This window comes from Odocoileus virginianus, chromosome 8 (assembly GCF_023699985.2).
Source record: "Odocoileus virginianus isolate 20LAN1187 ecotype Illinois chromosome 8, Ovbor_1.2, whole genome shotgun sequence".
Lineage (NCBI taxonomy): Eukaryota > Metazoa > Chordata > Mammalia > Artiodactyla > Cervidae > Odocoileus > Odocoileus virginianus.
The window spans coordinates 15,179,641-15,193,975 of NC_069681.1; the positions used below are offsets into that span (position 1 = coordinate 15,179,641).

The 14,335-nt window shown below is 40.9% G+C and overlaps 1 protein-coding gene across 3 annotated transcripts in view; it reads right to left on the bottom strand.

Annotated features, from left to right (window-relative positions):
- The window catches only part of LCP1 (lymphocyte cytosolic protein 1), a 59,059-nt gene that overhangs the window by 12,174 nt on the left and 32,550 nt on the right, over window positions 1-14,335 (bottom strand). For all 3 annotated transcript variants that reach the window (XM_070471223.1, XM_070471224.1, XM_070471225.1), the window contains 7 exons: window positions 13,501-13,666; window positions 11,856-11,998; window positions 8,854-8,949; window positions 7,139-7,334; window positions 4,967-5,045; window positions 3,582-3,696; window positions 2,401-2,534 (listed from right to left, as the gene is read on the bottom strand). In XM_070471223.1, coding sequence (XP_070327324.1) covers window positions 2,401-2,534; window positions 3,582-3,696; window positions 4,967-5,045; window positions 7,139-7,334; window positions 8,854-8,949; window positions 11,856-11,998; window positions 13,501-13,666 — 929 coding nt within the window. The remainder of the gene's footprint in view (window positions 1-2,400; window positions 2,535-3,581; window positions 3,697-4,966; window positions 5,046-7,138; window positions 7,335-8,853; window positions 8,950-11,855; window positions 11,999-13,500; window positions 13,667-14,335) is intronic.

Genomic DNA, 14,335 nt, shown 5'->3' on the forward strand with positions numbered 1-14,335 from the left:
GCCTCGATGAGCTGACGGGACAGGGTTGAGAACTCGAGGAAGCCACGGTGCTAGAATGTGTGTGGCGGAACAGCAGAGAGAAGAGAGCTGCCTAGAGAGCAGAATCACCGAGAACAAAAGCTCCAGAGATCTTCAGAAGGTCTACCTCGAGTGCTTAGCAGAGTGCTACTCGGTGCATGCATTTGAGCAAATTACACTGAAGCTGGAAAAAGAACTTGCAGAAATGAATGGGCAGAGCAATCCTTGGAGTTCACACAAGCGTGGGATACATCTGGCTGCCACCAGTCAGAGTAGACAAATCTCATGATATATGGAGCATCAAGTAAAGTACTCAGATGAGATTATCTCAGTATTGAGAGGCAAAATTAGCTCCAGATTAATTAAGATTTTAAGTAAGCCCCCAAAGGATCAAATTGTATCTAAGTAACGTAACTGCATCCCACCAGTCCATCCTAAAGGAGATCAGTCCTGGGTGTTCATTGGAAGGACTGGTGTTGAAGCTGAAACTCCAATACTTTGGCCACCTGATGCGAAGAGCTGACTCATTTGAAAAGACCCTGATGCTGGGAAAGATTGAGGGCAGGAGGAGAAGAAGATGACAGAGGATGAGATGGTTGGATGGCATCACTGACTCAATGGGCATGGGTTTGGGTAGACTCCAGTAGTTGGTGATGGACAGGGAGGCCTGGCATGCTGCAGTTCATGGGGTTGCAAAGAGTTGGACACAACTGAGCGACTGAACTGAACTGAACTGAACTGCATCCCAGGACAAAATTCCAAGAATATTTAAAGGAATACAGAAATATCTAGCAAATGGCAAGGTAAAATTCACAATGCCTTACATACGGTGAAAAATCAGTAGGCATTCCAGGAAGCAAGGAAGTATGACCCATAGTGAGGTTAAAAATCAATTAATAGAAACAGAAATAGCAGTTATTGTACTTATATTCTATATGCTCAAGAAGGTTAAGGAAAGAGATATATGAGATGTCAAAAAGACCTAAATCAAATTTCTATACATGAACACTATAAAGTCTGAGATGAAAAATATATACACCAAATGGAATTAATGGTAGACATTGTAGAAGAGAGTAGTGAATTTAAGACAAGGCAATAGAAATTATCCCAAGTGAAAGAGAGAAGAAAAATGAAACGTAAAGGAAAAAGATGATCTGAGCATCAATGATCAAATACTTAAAGGTCCTGAAAAACTAGGGTGGGTGGGTACAGGAGTCAAATTTGAATAAATAAAGGCCAACATTTTTACAAATTTTGATGAAAATTGTAAACCCACAGATGCAAGAAGCTCAACAGACCTCAAGTGCAAAAAACACCAAAGGACATCATAATCAAACTACTTAAAACCAGTGATTAAGAGAAACTCTTGAAAGAAGCCAGAAAAGAAAAGACAATGACCTACACAGGAACAATGGAGAAGTTAATGGCAACCCACTCCAGTATTCTTGCCTGGAGACTCCCATGGCCAGAGGAGCCTGGCAGGCCATGGTCCACAGGGTTCAAAGTAGTCAGACCCAACTGAAGCGACTAAGGACTGAGGAACAAAGATAAGAAATACAATAGATTTATCATTGGAAACAATGCAAGCTAGAAGACAGTGAACACTATCTTCAAAATAATGAAAGAAAAAACTATCAACCTAGAATTCTACACTCAGATAAAATACCATGCAAAAATGAAATAAAGACTTTATCAGACATATAGAAGCTAAAATAATTCCTTGCCAACAGACCTGCACCACTAGAAATATTTCAAGTAGAAATCAAATGGTATCAGATAGAAATCTGGATCTATACCAGGAAAAGAAAAGCACCCAAAATGACAGATATATAGGTAAATATAGCATATTTCCCCTCTTATTTTGAAAGTCCCTTTAAAGGATAAGTGACTGTATTTACATCAGTCAGTTAAAAGAGGATGGGGGAGAAACATCATGTTAAAACTAATCAAGAAGCTGTACTACTATCTGGAAAAATAGCTTTTAGAGAAAAAGAGTATCATCAAGCATAGAGGGTCACTACACATGAAAAAGGGTGATTCATTAAGAAAACAGAACAACCTAAAATACTGATGAACTTGACAACAGAATTTCAAAGTACCTGAAACAAAACTGATAGAAATGAAAGAAAAAACAAACAAACAAAAAAAACAGGACACGCCCAGCCCCCCCACAACATTCCTTTGGGTTTAAGCTTAGCTTAAAATATAGTTTTACTGGATTAAATCACATTCCTGAAGTTTGTTGGTACTTTTCCAGATTAAAAAATACATTCAATCAAACCAATACTGTAAAGCAATCATCAATTAATAAAAAATAAATAAATATAATTTTAAAAATAAAGAATATGTTCAATAAAATGCCATTACCCTGAGCTGTATTACCTTCTCATTAACTGCCAGACCAAGGCCAACGTTAGGGTGCGGTTTCCTTCATTGAGATCTTGTCCACCAATGCCAACCAGGGAGAACTTTGCTTGATTCTTCCCCAGTTCCACTGCATAGTTACAATTCTCAAGCTGTTAATGAGCAGGAAAGGAAACAATCTAATGTCATCATCTCTTTGATGATAAATACCAAAAGAAGTAAGATGATAAAAATAGACACAAAATGAAATAATAAGGTCAGATTGAATAATCTCTCAAGTCTCTAGTTCTGCAATTCTAGGATTCTAAATTAGTCAAATAATTTTCCATCTTTTAAAAAAAATTTATTTGGCTGCACCGGGTCTCAGTTGCAGCATGCAGGATCTGGTTTCCCAACCAGGATTGAAACCCCAGACCCCCTGCAATGGGAGCTTGGCGTCTTAACCACTGGACCAGCGGGCAAGTCTTATTTACTTATTTCCACCTTTTCTTAAACAGAACCCCTCACTTTCATCAAAAGAAAAAAAAATACTCATAGTGTACCAGGTGTAAAGCTAAAATGAGTTATTATGATGACCATTTTCATGGCTCTATCCCATGCATAACTAGAAAGCCATAGTAAATAACCTGTCTATAATATCCCTAAGATAGTTGAATTTGTAGAGATTGACCTGGAAAATCCAGACCCTGTAAGCACACAGTGGACCGACATATGGGATGGGTGTTCCCGTGGCTATGATTCATGGATTACTGGGTCACAGGGAAGATAAATGGTGGGAAGTGTTCGCGCCACTCCCGTGGTTGTGGCTGCTCTTACAAAACAATGTGTTCTCACTAGACATACTATTTGTACATGTCAAACTGTTAGCACAGGTTTCGATCCTTTGGAAAATTAGAATGAGGATCTTGCTGGAGGGAAAGGCACCCCGCAGCTCTGCTTGCTCTAATTATCTTAATTAGAATTTTTACATCATGACGCTTAAAGACATCCAACACAGAATTATAAATAAGCAATCAACTGAAATAATGAACTCCCTTTAATAAAAACCACTCAGGTTTCTGATTGCTGTACTCTTAAGTTAATCCCCGGATAAGCATTTCTGATCTGAGCTTGCCTTTCTGATAAAAGTATTCACACGGTGCTCTTGTGGGCTTATGACTTCACCTGACGACCAGAACCTCACAAGAGTCATCATTTACCTTCTTCATGTTACCCCCCAGTTTGGGGTATGGTGGTTTGTTTACTCTGTTCCAATCAACAGGGACTTTAATCTTTTCATAGAGCTGGAAGATGACCAGGGCATCTGATAAGTCACTGGATGAAGACAAACACAAAAGAATTCTCAGATACCCAACATTTATGAAGGGCCTGGAGCAGGCCAGGCAGTTCTTCCTACGTGAGTTCCAGGAACATTCCCAGCAACTTGGCCACATTGGTATCAGTCACTTCATCTTTAGAGGGGAAGAAATTCTGACTCAGAGAAAGGGAGGGAGCTTCCTAGAAGTGTCCTCCAGATGTGACCACAAATGCCTCTTCAGCAGAAGCATACATTCTCCAGAAAAATAAACAGCTCCAACAAAGGGCATTGGAGACACGCCCACAGACTAAACATTTACTGTTTGGCCTGCTTGTGAGCAGATCTTGGGTATACCATAAAGTCAATTTGTTCTTTTGCTGCTGGATTATTTTTTTTTTATTTTTGTACAGTAAGTCCCCAACACATGAACCTCCAAGTTGCAAACTTTCAAAGACGTGAATGTATGTTTGCATGTCCAATCACATAAGCTGGGGCACGCGTCTGGCATACATTGCATGTGCCTGCACCCCCTACAAGTGGCTATGCTTCTGTGTACTTTCCTTCACAGGTTTTCCTGGTGGCTCAGTGGTAAAGAATCCACCTGCCAATGTAGGAGATGTGGGTTCGATCCCTGGGTTGGGAAGATCCTCTGGAGAAAGAAATGGCAACCCACTCCAGTATTCTTGCCTGTGAAATGCCATGGACAGAGGAGCCTGGCGGGCTACAGTCCATGGGGTAACAAAGAGTCAGACACGACTGAGTGACTGAATATGCACACAGGATGCGCATATAGAGTACAGTATTTTTATTTCTTGCCTGTCCACTTGATGCCAGCCCCTGCGTGCCAGCTTTTGCACTGTACCACAATACTTTCCAAGGTACTGTAAGACTTAAAATGTTTTTCTTTATTTTTGTGTTTGTTTTTAATGTATTATTTGTGTGGAAAGTATTATAAACCTATTACAGTACCGTACCATATAGCCGATTGCGTTAGTTGGTCACCTAGGCTAACTTTGTTGGACTTTTGAACAAAATGGACTTACGAACACCTTCTCTGAATGGAACTCATTCGTATGTAGGGGACTTACTGAACTAAACACATAGCAAGGTTGGTGTATGGACGTGAGTTTCTTAATACCTGCTGCTCAGTTTGGCATCTCCCCCCTTCTCACTGAGGTGCGCACATTTTTTGGAGAGAACTGCACACCAGAGTGATATTTGAAACCTTGGGCATCTTCATAGGTCTTGGTACCTCGTATTTCAGGAAGAGGCCCTCAGCATTCTTACCTGTACAAGTGGTTGACTCGTGGGTTTACACCCAAGGAGTTCATCCAGTTCCTAAACGTCCTTTCTTCTCTCGTCTCACCTAAATGAATGAAGACTAGTTATCTTTCAGGCACCAAGAAAATATGCTTTTTTATGATCAAAGTTTAACTAAAGCAGTGGTCACAAACACTGAAAGTAGGATAAAAAAAAAACCCTAAAGGATTTGAATGGGGGTTGTTATTCTGCATTAATTGTTTTTCCATTTCAATTCAATGAGAACAGCATCTATGAGTATTAACAGCGTGCAACAGCCCATGCGGGGAAACTGTTCAGGGCTGTCCCTCAAAGGCTTACATTCTTTCTGGAAGAATATGTGTTTTGAGAATCAAAGAGGGATCATGCACGCTAGAGGGCTACCATATGAGGTGGATATTTATATTTGAGTTGAGATAAAGGAGGGAATTGTACAGGCTACATTTGGAGGCAGTGCAATTTGAGCTTTACCTTAGAGGGCTAGTAAAATCTGGATGGTAAAGAGGGAATAGGAGAGGATTTGGGGGGACAAGTAAGGAGGACGGGGTAGGAGATTATGTAAATATGAACACAAAGGGAATGACAGTCAAGGTCTGTATCAAGACTGTTAGAAACTGATTTTTCAGATATCTGTGTAGTACAGTCCACACCAATAAGGCTGTCTAGTGGCTGGAACCAGAATCCGGGATCTTTGGATGCCAGGTAGCAGATTTTGGTTGATATATTAGACAATGACAGTCATTATGGGTTCTTTTTTAATTACTATAATAAATTCTTGAGCAAGACAGAGTTATAATGAAAGCAGTACTATGATGTGTTTGGCAGCAGTGCGCAGAATTACTGAAAGGCAATATGCATTTAAATTAAACACAGAGGGGAGAGTGTTTGACACCAGCGCATGGGCACATTCAAGTGCTTGATGGATGGAGGGCTAGGCCCCTAAGACCTATTGAAACAGTTGGTGTATGATTTAGTAAGAGTCTAGAAGAGCAGGAAGGAAAAATAACAATCTAAAAGTCATTCTGTGGGAAGAATTATTAATATTTGCTGATTCAAGAAGATTTAGGGGCGAAGGAGAGGAAGATATCAAAGTGGAACCCAGGGTTTTGGTGACTGAAGAGAGAAAAATGTGGTATGATTCATGGAAATGGAGAATTTCTAAAGGAGAGTGGATGGGATGGGAGGTTGCGGGGTGGGTAGAGAGGCAATACAGGAGGGGGGAAATGATCGATCCTGCTTTTCCTATTGATCAATTCTGATCAATATGCTGAATTTCAAGTGACAGTGACAGACCCAAATGTAGATGATCTAGAAGCAGCTGGAAATGGGTGATGAGAGGGCTTGACATATAGACTTGGTAGTCAACAGAATGCATGGACCCCTGACCACCATACATCAAAATCATACAAATGCAGTGTTGGAACATGGATTGACTCAGCATTTCCAGCTGGGGTAAAGCATTGTAGAAAAGGATTAACCAATTCTTTAAAATGTAGATTTCCTTTCTTTGGGGATATTCACTTATTATTATTCTTGTATTGATTTTTCTGTCTCAATATTAGGACTCATTCACAATGGGAAAAAAAGAGAAAAACATCTCTGGCAACTTCACCTATTAGAACCTGACTAAAAGCTATGTGACTTTTGTCTAGGTTTAGGGCATTAACCCCCTAAATATAACTGTCATGGATTTTGCCTCAAAATATTATTCCATAACCTCCAAATCAGAGACAAAACAAAAACCTCAGTAAGCACCTCTTAGCATAAGTTAAATATCATTTTTAGATGATAAGTGGCTGCAATTTCTTGCCTCTAGGAATTAACACTCAGTCCATTAAGTACATAAATTAGGCTTTTGGAACTCAGGATTTATTTCATCCCATAATTAAATGCACTGTCTTCCCTAAAACATTTAATTCTGATAATGGATGGAGCCCATGTATAACGGATGCGATAGAATGGTAGTTGATTATTCCTCCTTGGCTGTAATTGACTTGATTAATCTATTTATTCTCTTTGTTAGGTACCAGAGAATTGATGACCTGTTTGCAAATCTCCCACATGAGGGGCTTATGTTTGCTTAGGAGGTGATTCTAAATTACTCTTGAATTAGAACTGTGACTGCTTCTCAGAACATTTATGCAACTGGTTTCCAGTTACCTTCAAGAGCCCCCCAGTCGATGTCCTGGTTCTCAGGCTTGTGCAGGGCAGGGTATTTGTTAAAGAGGTTGGCAATAAAAGCCAAGTTCAGCTTGGGGTTCCCTCGGACAACATCTGTGGCCGTGACAAACTGGCGGCAGCCCAGCCTCTCCGCCTGCTGCAACATGCATTCTGCCCTCTGGATGTCGTCCTTCTCCTGCGATGGAAAAGGACAACCATCTCAAGGCTGGGTCAGAGCTTCTCCGGACGCAAAGCAGAGACGGGTAACGTGGAAAAGAGATGGGCATCTTACCGCAACCCTCAGTGTTCGACCTCAAGGAGACCCCCAATAGCAGCAAATCATTCTTTCTGTTTGCCTGGACCCAAATCAGAAGGCGGCTTCACTGGTGGCTCAGGCAGTAAATAATCTGCCTGCAATGTGGGAGACCCAGGCTTTATCCCTGGGTCGGGAAGATCCCCTGGAGAAGGGACTGGCTACACACTCCAGTATCCTCCCGTGGACAGAGGAGCCTGCTGGGCTACAGTTCATGGGGTCACAGAGATTCAGACATGACTGAGTGACTAAGACACATACACACACACAAATAGAGTTTCAAGTAAGAGGCAGATCGACTTCATTAATCGAGTCCTCCTATCTTTATACAGAGCAGGACCATTTCAGATGAATGGTTGGTTGTCTCATATTTAAAGAGACGCAATAGATTCTACAATTTTGTCATTTAAGTTGACCTTAATTATTTTCAGCCATTAGGCTTTCTTTTTATTATCTTCTGGCATAGCAGTCACTCAGTCGAGCCCGACTCTTTGAAACCCCATGCACTGTAGCCCACCAGGCTCCTCTGTCCCTGGGATTCTCCAGGCAAGAACACTGGAGTGGGTAGCCATTCCCTTCTCCAGGCAATCTTCTTGCACAGACTTCACCAAAAGTTCATTTATTAAATAATAAATTACACTTATATTTCATTCATTAAAAATATTTACATCTGCAAACAAGAGCTTCTGATTAGTTTAACTTCTTTACCCACATTCAGCTGGTGTACCTGCAACTCTGACAAGATAAAATTTAACCTACATAGTGTCACTGATAAATATATAATACCAATTTGGCTTTGCAGACTTCAGATTGAACATCACTCCTTAACATTTTAAAAGTCTATTCAAATCGGACTAGAGAATTTCTAGTCATTTATAAGCAACCTCTTAATAGAAGACTTAAGTTTTGTGGAAATACAGTTCACTGCTTTTTGATGCTCTTAAAAATCTATGAAAGCACTAATTTTCAGACAACTAGAACTTACTAAGACTGGGATTATCTCTTACTATGATGCTTTACTAGTTAATACTATAGATTACATATTTCAGATGCTTTACTTCTCATTCAGGAATGAGTTTTTTTTTCTTTCAAATTTCTTTTTTAAAATGTTTACTCTTTGGCCTAGCTGGGTCCTGGTTGCAGTGTGTAAGAACCACACTGTGGGATTCAGGACCTTTCGTTGCGATTCATGGACTCCACTCCTCTCTGTGCTTAATGCTTATTTCCAGATTCAATTTTCCACAATTACTACCCCAAACTGTTAACAGGTTTTAAAAATTTAACAGGGCTCTAAGCAGAGATGCCCACTCATGGACCTGTGGAGCCAGCACCACGCAGGGCAATGGAACCGGCAATGCAGAGGAACAATGGCATCAAAACACGACTTGGGGTGTGGACTTACCCTCAGTCCTGACATGTCAATAACAACAGCAGGAATACCTTCTTCATCTCCTTTTGGAGCCACCTGTTCAAGCAGGTGGTAATAAGCTTTCGAGTCCTGTGAGAAATGAGGAAATTACAATTTCAAGATGGCATAGCTAATTACACACTTAGCACAACAATAATTTCCCCAAAGCAAACATATTTCATTTCTTATCCAACTATCATTCAAGAATGCAACTTAATTAACAAAACTGGGAACATTCACTAATTTTAATTTTCCACTTGTCCTTTACATATTATATTTTTTTGCCTTTCTTTTTAAAAGAAGTATAACAGTTGAAAATACAGGACATACATAAAAGGCAACCCAAGAAGCAAATACTATTCTGCTGCCCTCAGGGGAGAAAATAATCTATTTACATGTATTAAATTGTATACAGGAAAATATATATACCTTTATATTGCTGTAGAAGTCAGTCAGCTAAGGTTTAATTTTAAAAAAAAAGTGACAGAAAAAGGAAGCAGAAGTTTAAAGCACAGTTTAAAAATACATTTAAATGGACAATCAGCAAAAGAAAAAGATTTCAAAGACAAAAAATTGAAGCATTCACAAGCAGTCTTTATGCCAAAGGAGAAATATTAAGTGCACTTAATATTGATCAAGAAGCTAGAAAAAGTGATTAAATTTAGTTATCTCAGAGAGGATATAGATATTGAATTCTCATGTTTTTTTAGATTCTGGAAATAGGTTTATTGACAAGAAATTTTCTGAATCACAGTCAAAGTTTGTCATTCAATGAAAGCATACAAATTTTCAAGTAATTTACTATTTAAATCGCTGAAAGACATCTTAATTTCTCTTAATGATCAAACACTCAGCTGTTTCTCTGTTTGTTTTTCAAAACTGGGTAGAGCCAGTTTTAGGCCAGAGGTATGTTCACCCTTGTGACCTTAGAAAGATGAGAAGAGACAGTGCCAGGCACAGATGCTGCATCCGGGAACCAGATTTGCATATCTCCTTTCTACCCTCCCCTTCTCTAACTTTCTGCTATAGCTGTTTCAAAGTCAGTGAAAGTTCCATGCAGCTGTTTTGTTGTTTAGTCTTTAAGTCGTGTCCCACCCTTGCAATGCCATGGACTGTAGCCCATCAAGCTCCTCTGTCCTTGGGATTTTCCAGGCAAGAATATTGGAGTGGGTTGCCATTTCCTTCTCCAGGGGAATCTTCCTGACCCGGGGATCGAACCCAGGTCTCCTGCATTGGCAGGCGGGTTCTTTAGCATCTGAGCCACCAGGGAAGCTCTCCATGCAGATGTTAGGCATGAATAAAATCTGCATGTCACATGTCACATCTGTTGAGCTTTGCTACGAGTCATCTCATTGCACGGGACCCTAAGAAACCTGTTTCACTCACTCTGTGGTGGGTGTCTTCCCCTCCTTTGCTGACTTGGTGTGATTTAAAGGCATCCCCTCAAGTTGCCAGATGCTGACTTCTACGTCTCAGCACTGACCTCGGTGGTGATGCAGCTGCTCCCCTCTACCTGTGCTCAGCCTGCCAGCTCCTATCTCATGTTCTAAAGACACAGCCTTTCAGTCACAGGAAATCAGGTACATTTATGGCTCAGACTAAGCATCCTAATTTTGTCTGAAAAGTGTGGCTGAAATAATGGCCAGGTCTAACTGTTGAGTGCGGAGGGAGATGATGCCGTCCAACTCCTGTTAAATTCTAGGCTGGCTGCTCGTGCCAGAAGAATGTGAATAACCAATGAAACTGTGTAGTTAGAAAAAACAAACGGCATCACTAGCTGATGTCCTAAGGAATGGGGGACTTTCCATCTAGAAGCTTTGCTCTAACTGGTACTGTGCCTGGCAGACCTTGAATTCTAAAAGCTAGACAAGGAGGGAAACTGTCACTCAAGAATTAAAAGCTGGAGTTGACTCTCAGTGAATCATGTGACCTTTCCTCTGACTCTTCCTCTTTGGAGAAAATGTCTTTTTTTAACTTTTGAGAAAGTGGAAGACTGAATTATTTTCCTCATGTCGCACACCAGCATCTCATACCATTTCCTAGTGGGGACTGACATTCCTTCCTGCTCCTTAAGCTCTTTCTATCTGGATGTATCTGTCATCAGTGCCAACAACCCTGACATGGAACTTTTCACAAACTTGCAAACCACGAGGCATGTTTCCTTAGCTTTTCAACCTTTGGATCCCTGTTGTAGGACTACTTGTGTCTTCTACATTTTCTGGGGTTAACTCTCATTGCAGACAGTTTCCAGAATCATTATCTTTACAGTATCACTCTGGTTTCTACAAATGCAAAACTTTCAAGAAGTTTACAAATTGTTTTTAGAGGAGCACTGTGTATGGTGGTCAAGGACCATGGAGATCGACTGCTCAACTGGAGCCTGGGCCCCATTCTCCAGCTCTGTGAACTTGAACAAGTTCCTTATATTCTCTTTACCTTGGTTTCCTTGCCTGCAAAATGAGCAAAGAATAACCCTTATCTCAAAGATGTGTCATGAGGATTAGAGGAGTCGATACATGCATAAGGCAGTTAGAACGGTACCTGGCATGCAGTCTTTGCTTTGATCAAATGTAATTAGAAGAGTAATCCTGGCTTGATTTTCTTTGGAAAGGAATCCCCATCTGATGCTCCCATTGACAAAATCAGAACGACATTAGAATCCTATGGAGACTCTCTTCACCTGAAAATCAGTCTTTTCTCTTGCCCTTTGTCTATTTCACCCTCATCCCTCTGTATCGGGATGCTGAAACTCTAGGGAACACCCATCACGTTTGGTGCCATGCAGCTACTAGCGCCTTGGACAGATCTGTACGTGGCCCAGAGCTGGGGCTGCACGTGGCCCTGAGAACAGCTCAGGCTCCAAAGCAGCGCCAGCCACTCCCTCGAGCCCTAGGACTCCGGAAGAGATGAAGCCCGTGTCTTCATCTGTCTCCATGAACGCCCGTATCCCCTCCACTGCTGTGGCTTTAGTCACCTTCCAACTCCAGTCCTCCTACCTTGATGTCGCTGCTGAAGTTGTTGATTTTGTTGCAGCCTGCATTTTCCAGGTGGTAGTTAGCCCATCTCAGCAGGAGCTCCTCCGGAGAGAGTTTCATCAGGTCCTCCAGGCTCTCCCCTTCTCTCAGAAGAGCAGCCAGTGCTAAGAAACACAAAGAGCGGGGAGAAATGAACGCAGGGGATACTTGGGGGGGATCAGTGACAACTTAAATAAATGCAGGGGATTGGGGGTGGGGGTTAGTGACAACTTAAACTGAGCCCTGCTGGGAAGGCAAGGTACCAAGCTATATCTCTGGGATAAAGGGATGTATGGCCTTGCCCATGGAATAAACATCTTAGTATTATTCCCTAAAAAGAGGTGTAAGGTATTATGAGCCTATTTATTATCCCCATTTTGGGGGTGGAGAAGAAACTGAAACTGTGAATTGCTCAGTCATGTCTGACTCTTTGCGATATCATGGACTGTCCATGGAATACTCCAGGCAAGAATACTGGAAGGGGTAGTCATTCCCTTCTCCAGAGGATCTTCCCGACCCATGGCTCGAATCTGGGTCTCCTGCAGAATTGCAGACAGATTCTTTACCATCTGAGGCCACCAGGGAAGCCTCTATGGGTGGAGAAGGCATGACACCAGTGAATGTCAGCACTATGCCTAAGAAAACAGGAGCAGAACTGCGGAAATAATCAAGCCTATCGACTCGGAATACTCTGCTGGGTCTGTTAGAACACATTTCATGATAGGACAACATTTCTACTTTTAAGAGATCAATTTTGTGATAATGACAATGTCCTCTTGTTTATTTTCATAGGTGTTTTATATTTCAAATGCTTACTTGCATAATGACAGCAAGTCAAAAAGTGCAATTAACTCTTTCCTCTGTTTCCCGGATGAATTAAATCACTTTTGTTCAGCGAGAAGGTCTAAATTTAGCTGAGGTCATTATTTGCAAATCAATATTCTTTCTAATGTGTTCTAAGTTTCCCTATTTGCTTTTTTATTCTTTATATTCTGTTTAATATAACACACTGGTTTTCAAATGGTACCCCAGAAGTCTTCCCTGGGTATTTTGATTTGGACATGTTAATAAAATGTATGTATAACTAAAGGCCAGAATCTGGCTACAGATTTCATATTAGTAGGGTCTACACAGGAAAAATGAAAGGTAACAGTGTGCTGATTATTGATATTTGTCAAGGTCTACTACTACTGTCCAAGGGACAGGCTGAATTGTTGAAACACTTACGATGCTGACAGCAGATGGAGTAAGACTGACAGCTAAATATTTGGTTGAGAACTCTGAAACCCTAAATGTAATTTCCTATAATCTTGGTTAAAAAAAAAAAGAGATTGCATTGCTCCTAATCTGGTACTATCACTGCAGTATATGAATGCAAATCGCTTTGTAAAATCCAAGTTTAAAATTGCCTAATTTGTTACAAAGTATCTAAAGGCAAAGTGAACTCAGAAAAGTTCTTGAGGTTGGAGTCCCAGACAGCGAGACAGAGCTACAGGTTCTAAACAAGCCTCCTTATTAGTCTGTGGTCTTTGAAAGGCATTTGCTCTGGGCAGCTAGTTGTACAGCCTTCAACATCGGCATTAACAAAAAGTCAGGCCGTTATTCACATTTGAGGCTTTGCTCGTACCTTCATTTCTGCTGAGCTCGATGTCGGCAAATAACCCGATCTTGATGACCTGCCACAACAGCCCCAGGACCAGGTAAGGCTTCCCCTCCTTTAAGTCCTCAGCGCCGATATTAACCACGTGGCACCCGATGGCTGAGGCAGAGTTCAGAGCCAGGTTCAAATTTTCCTGAAGGAGAAAAAATAATGCAAGTTTTGTTTTTGACTTTGCAGATGCCAAATGATCATTACTGATTGGCAAAGCAACAGCGTTTCACTTCTGGAAAGTTCACAGGTCTAGGGGCATTGTCTTCACTAGGCTTAAATATTGGAAAAAAGCAGGGATATCTGAAAGAGAAAATCTAGCAACCTAGATCCTAGGATCAGGCAGCTCACCCTGGTGAGGATGAAACTAACGAGTCTTATTTTTCACACTGCTCTGTGATGGCGCCTCCACACTCAGCATCTCCATCGGCCAGCAATAAAGCGGCACCTTTGAGGACAGCCACTGCCTTGTCACCAGTTATTGTCAATAACCCAGCTGTTGATGTAAATCGAGGTCATAAAAGAGAACACCAAAATAGCTTTTTGACTTGCAGACTGGATATTGAAGGAATGAAAAAGATACAAATCAACTTCCTAGAAAAGACATGGTGGTTTTTCCAAGGATAATTTACTGAGAGTATCCATAATATCTAGGGTCCTTGAGTACACACTACATACATACAAATACGCATATGCCTGTCCACATACATACAGATTATATGTTCTTATAAACTAATAACAATCTATGTAAGGTGACACATATACAGTTGGAATAGGGTCAATGGAGTTTTCAATCCAGGGTTTTTATATATCT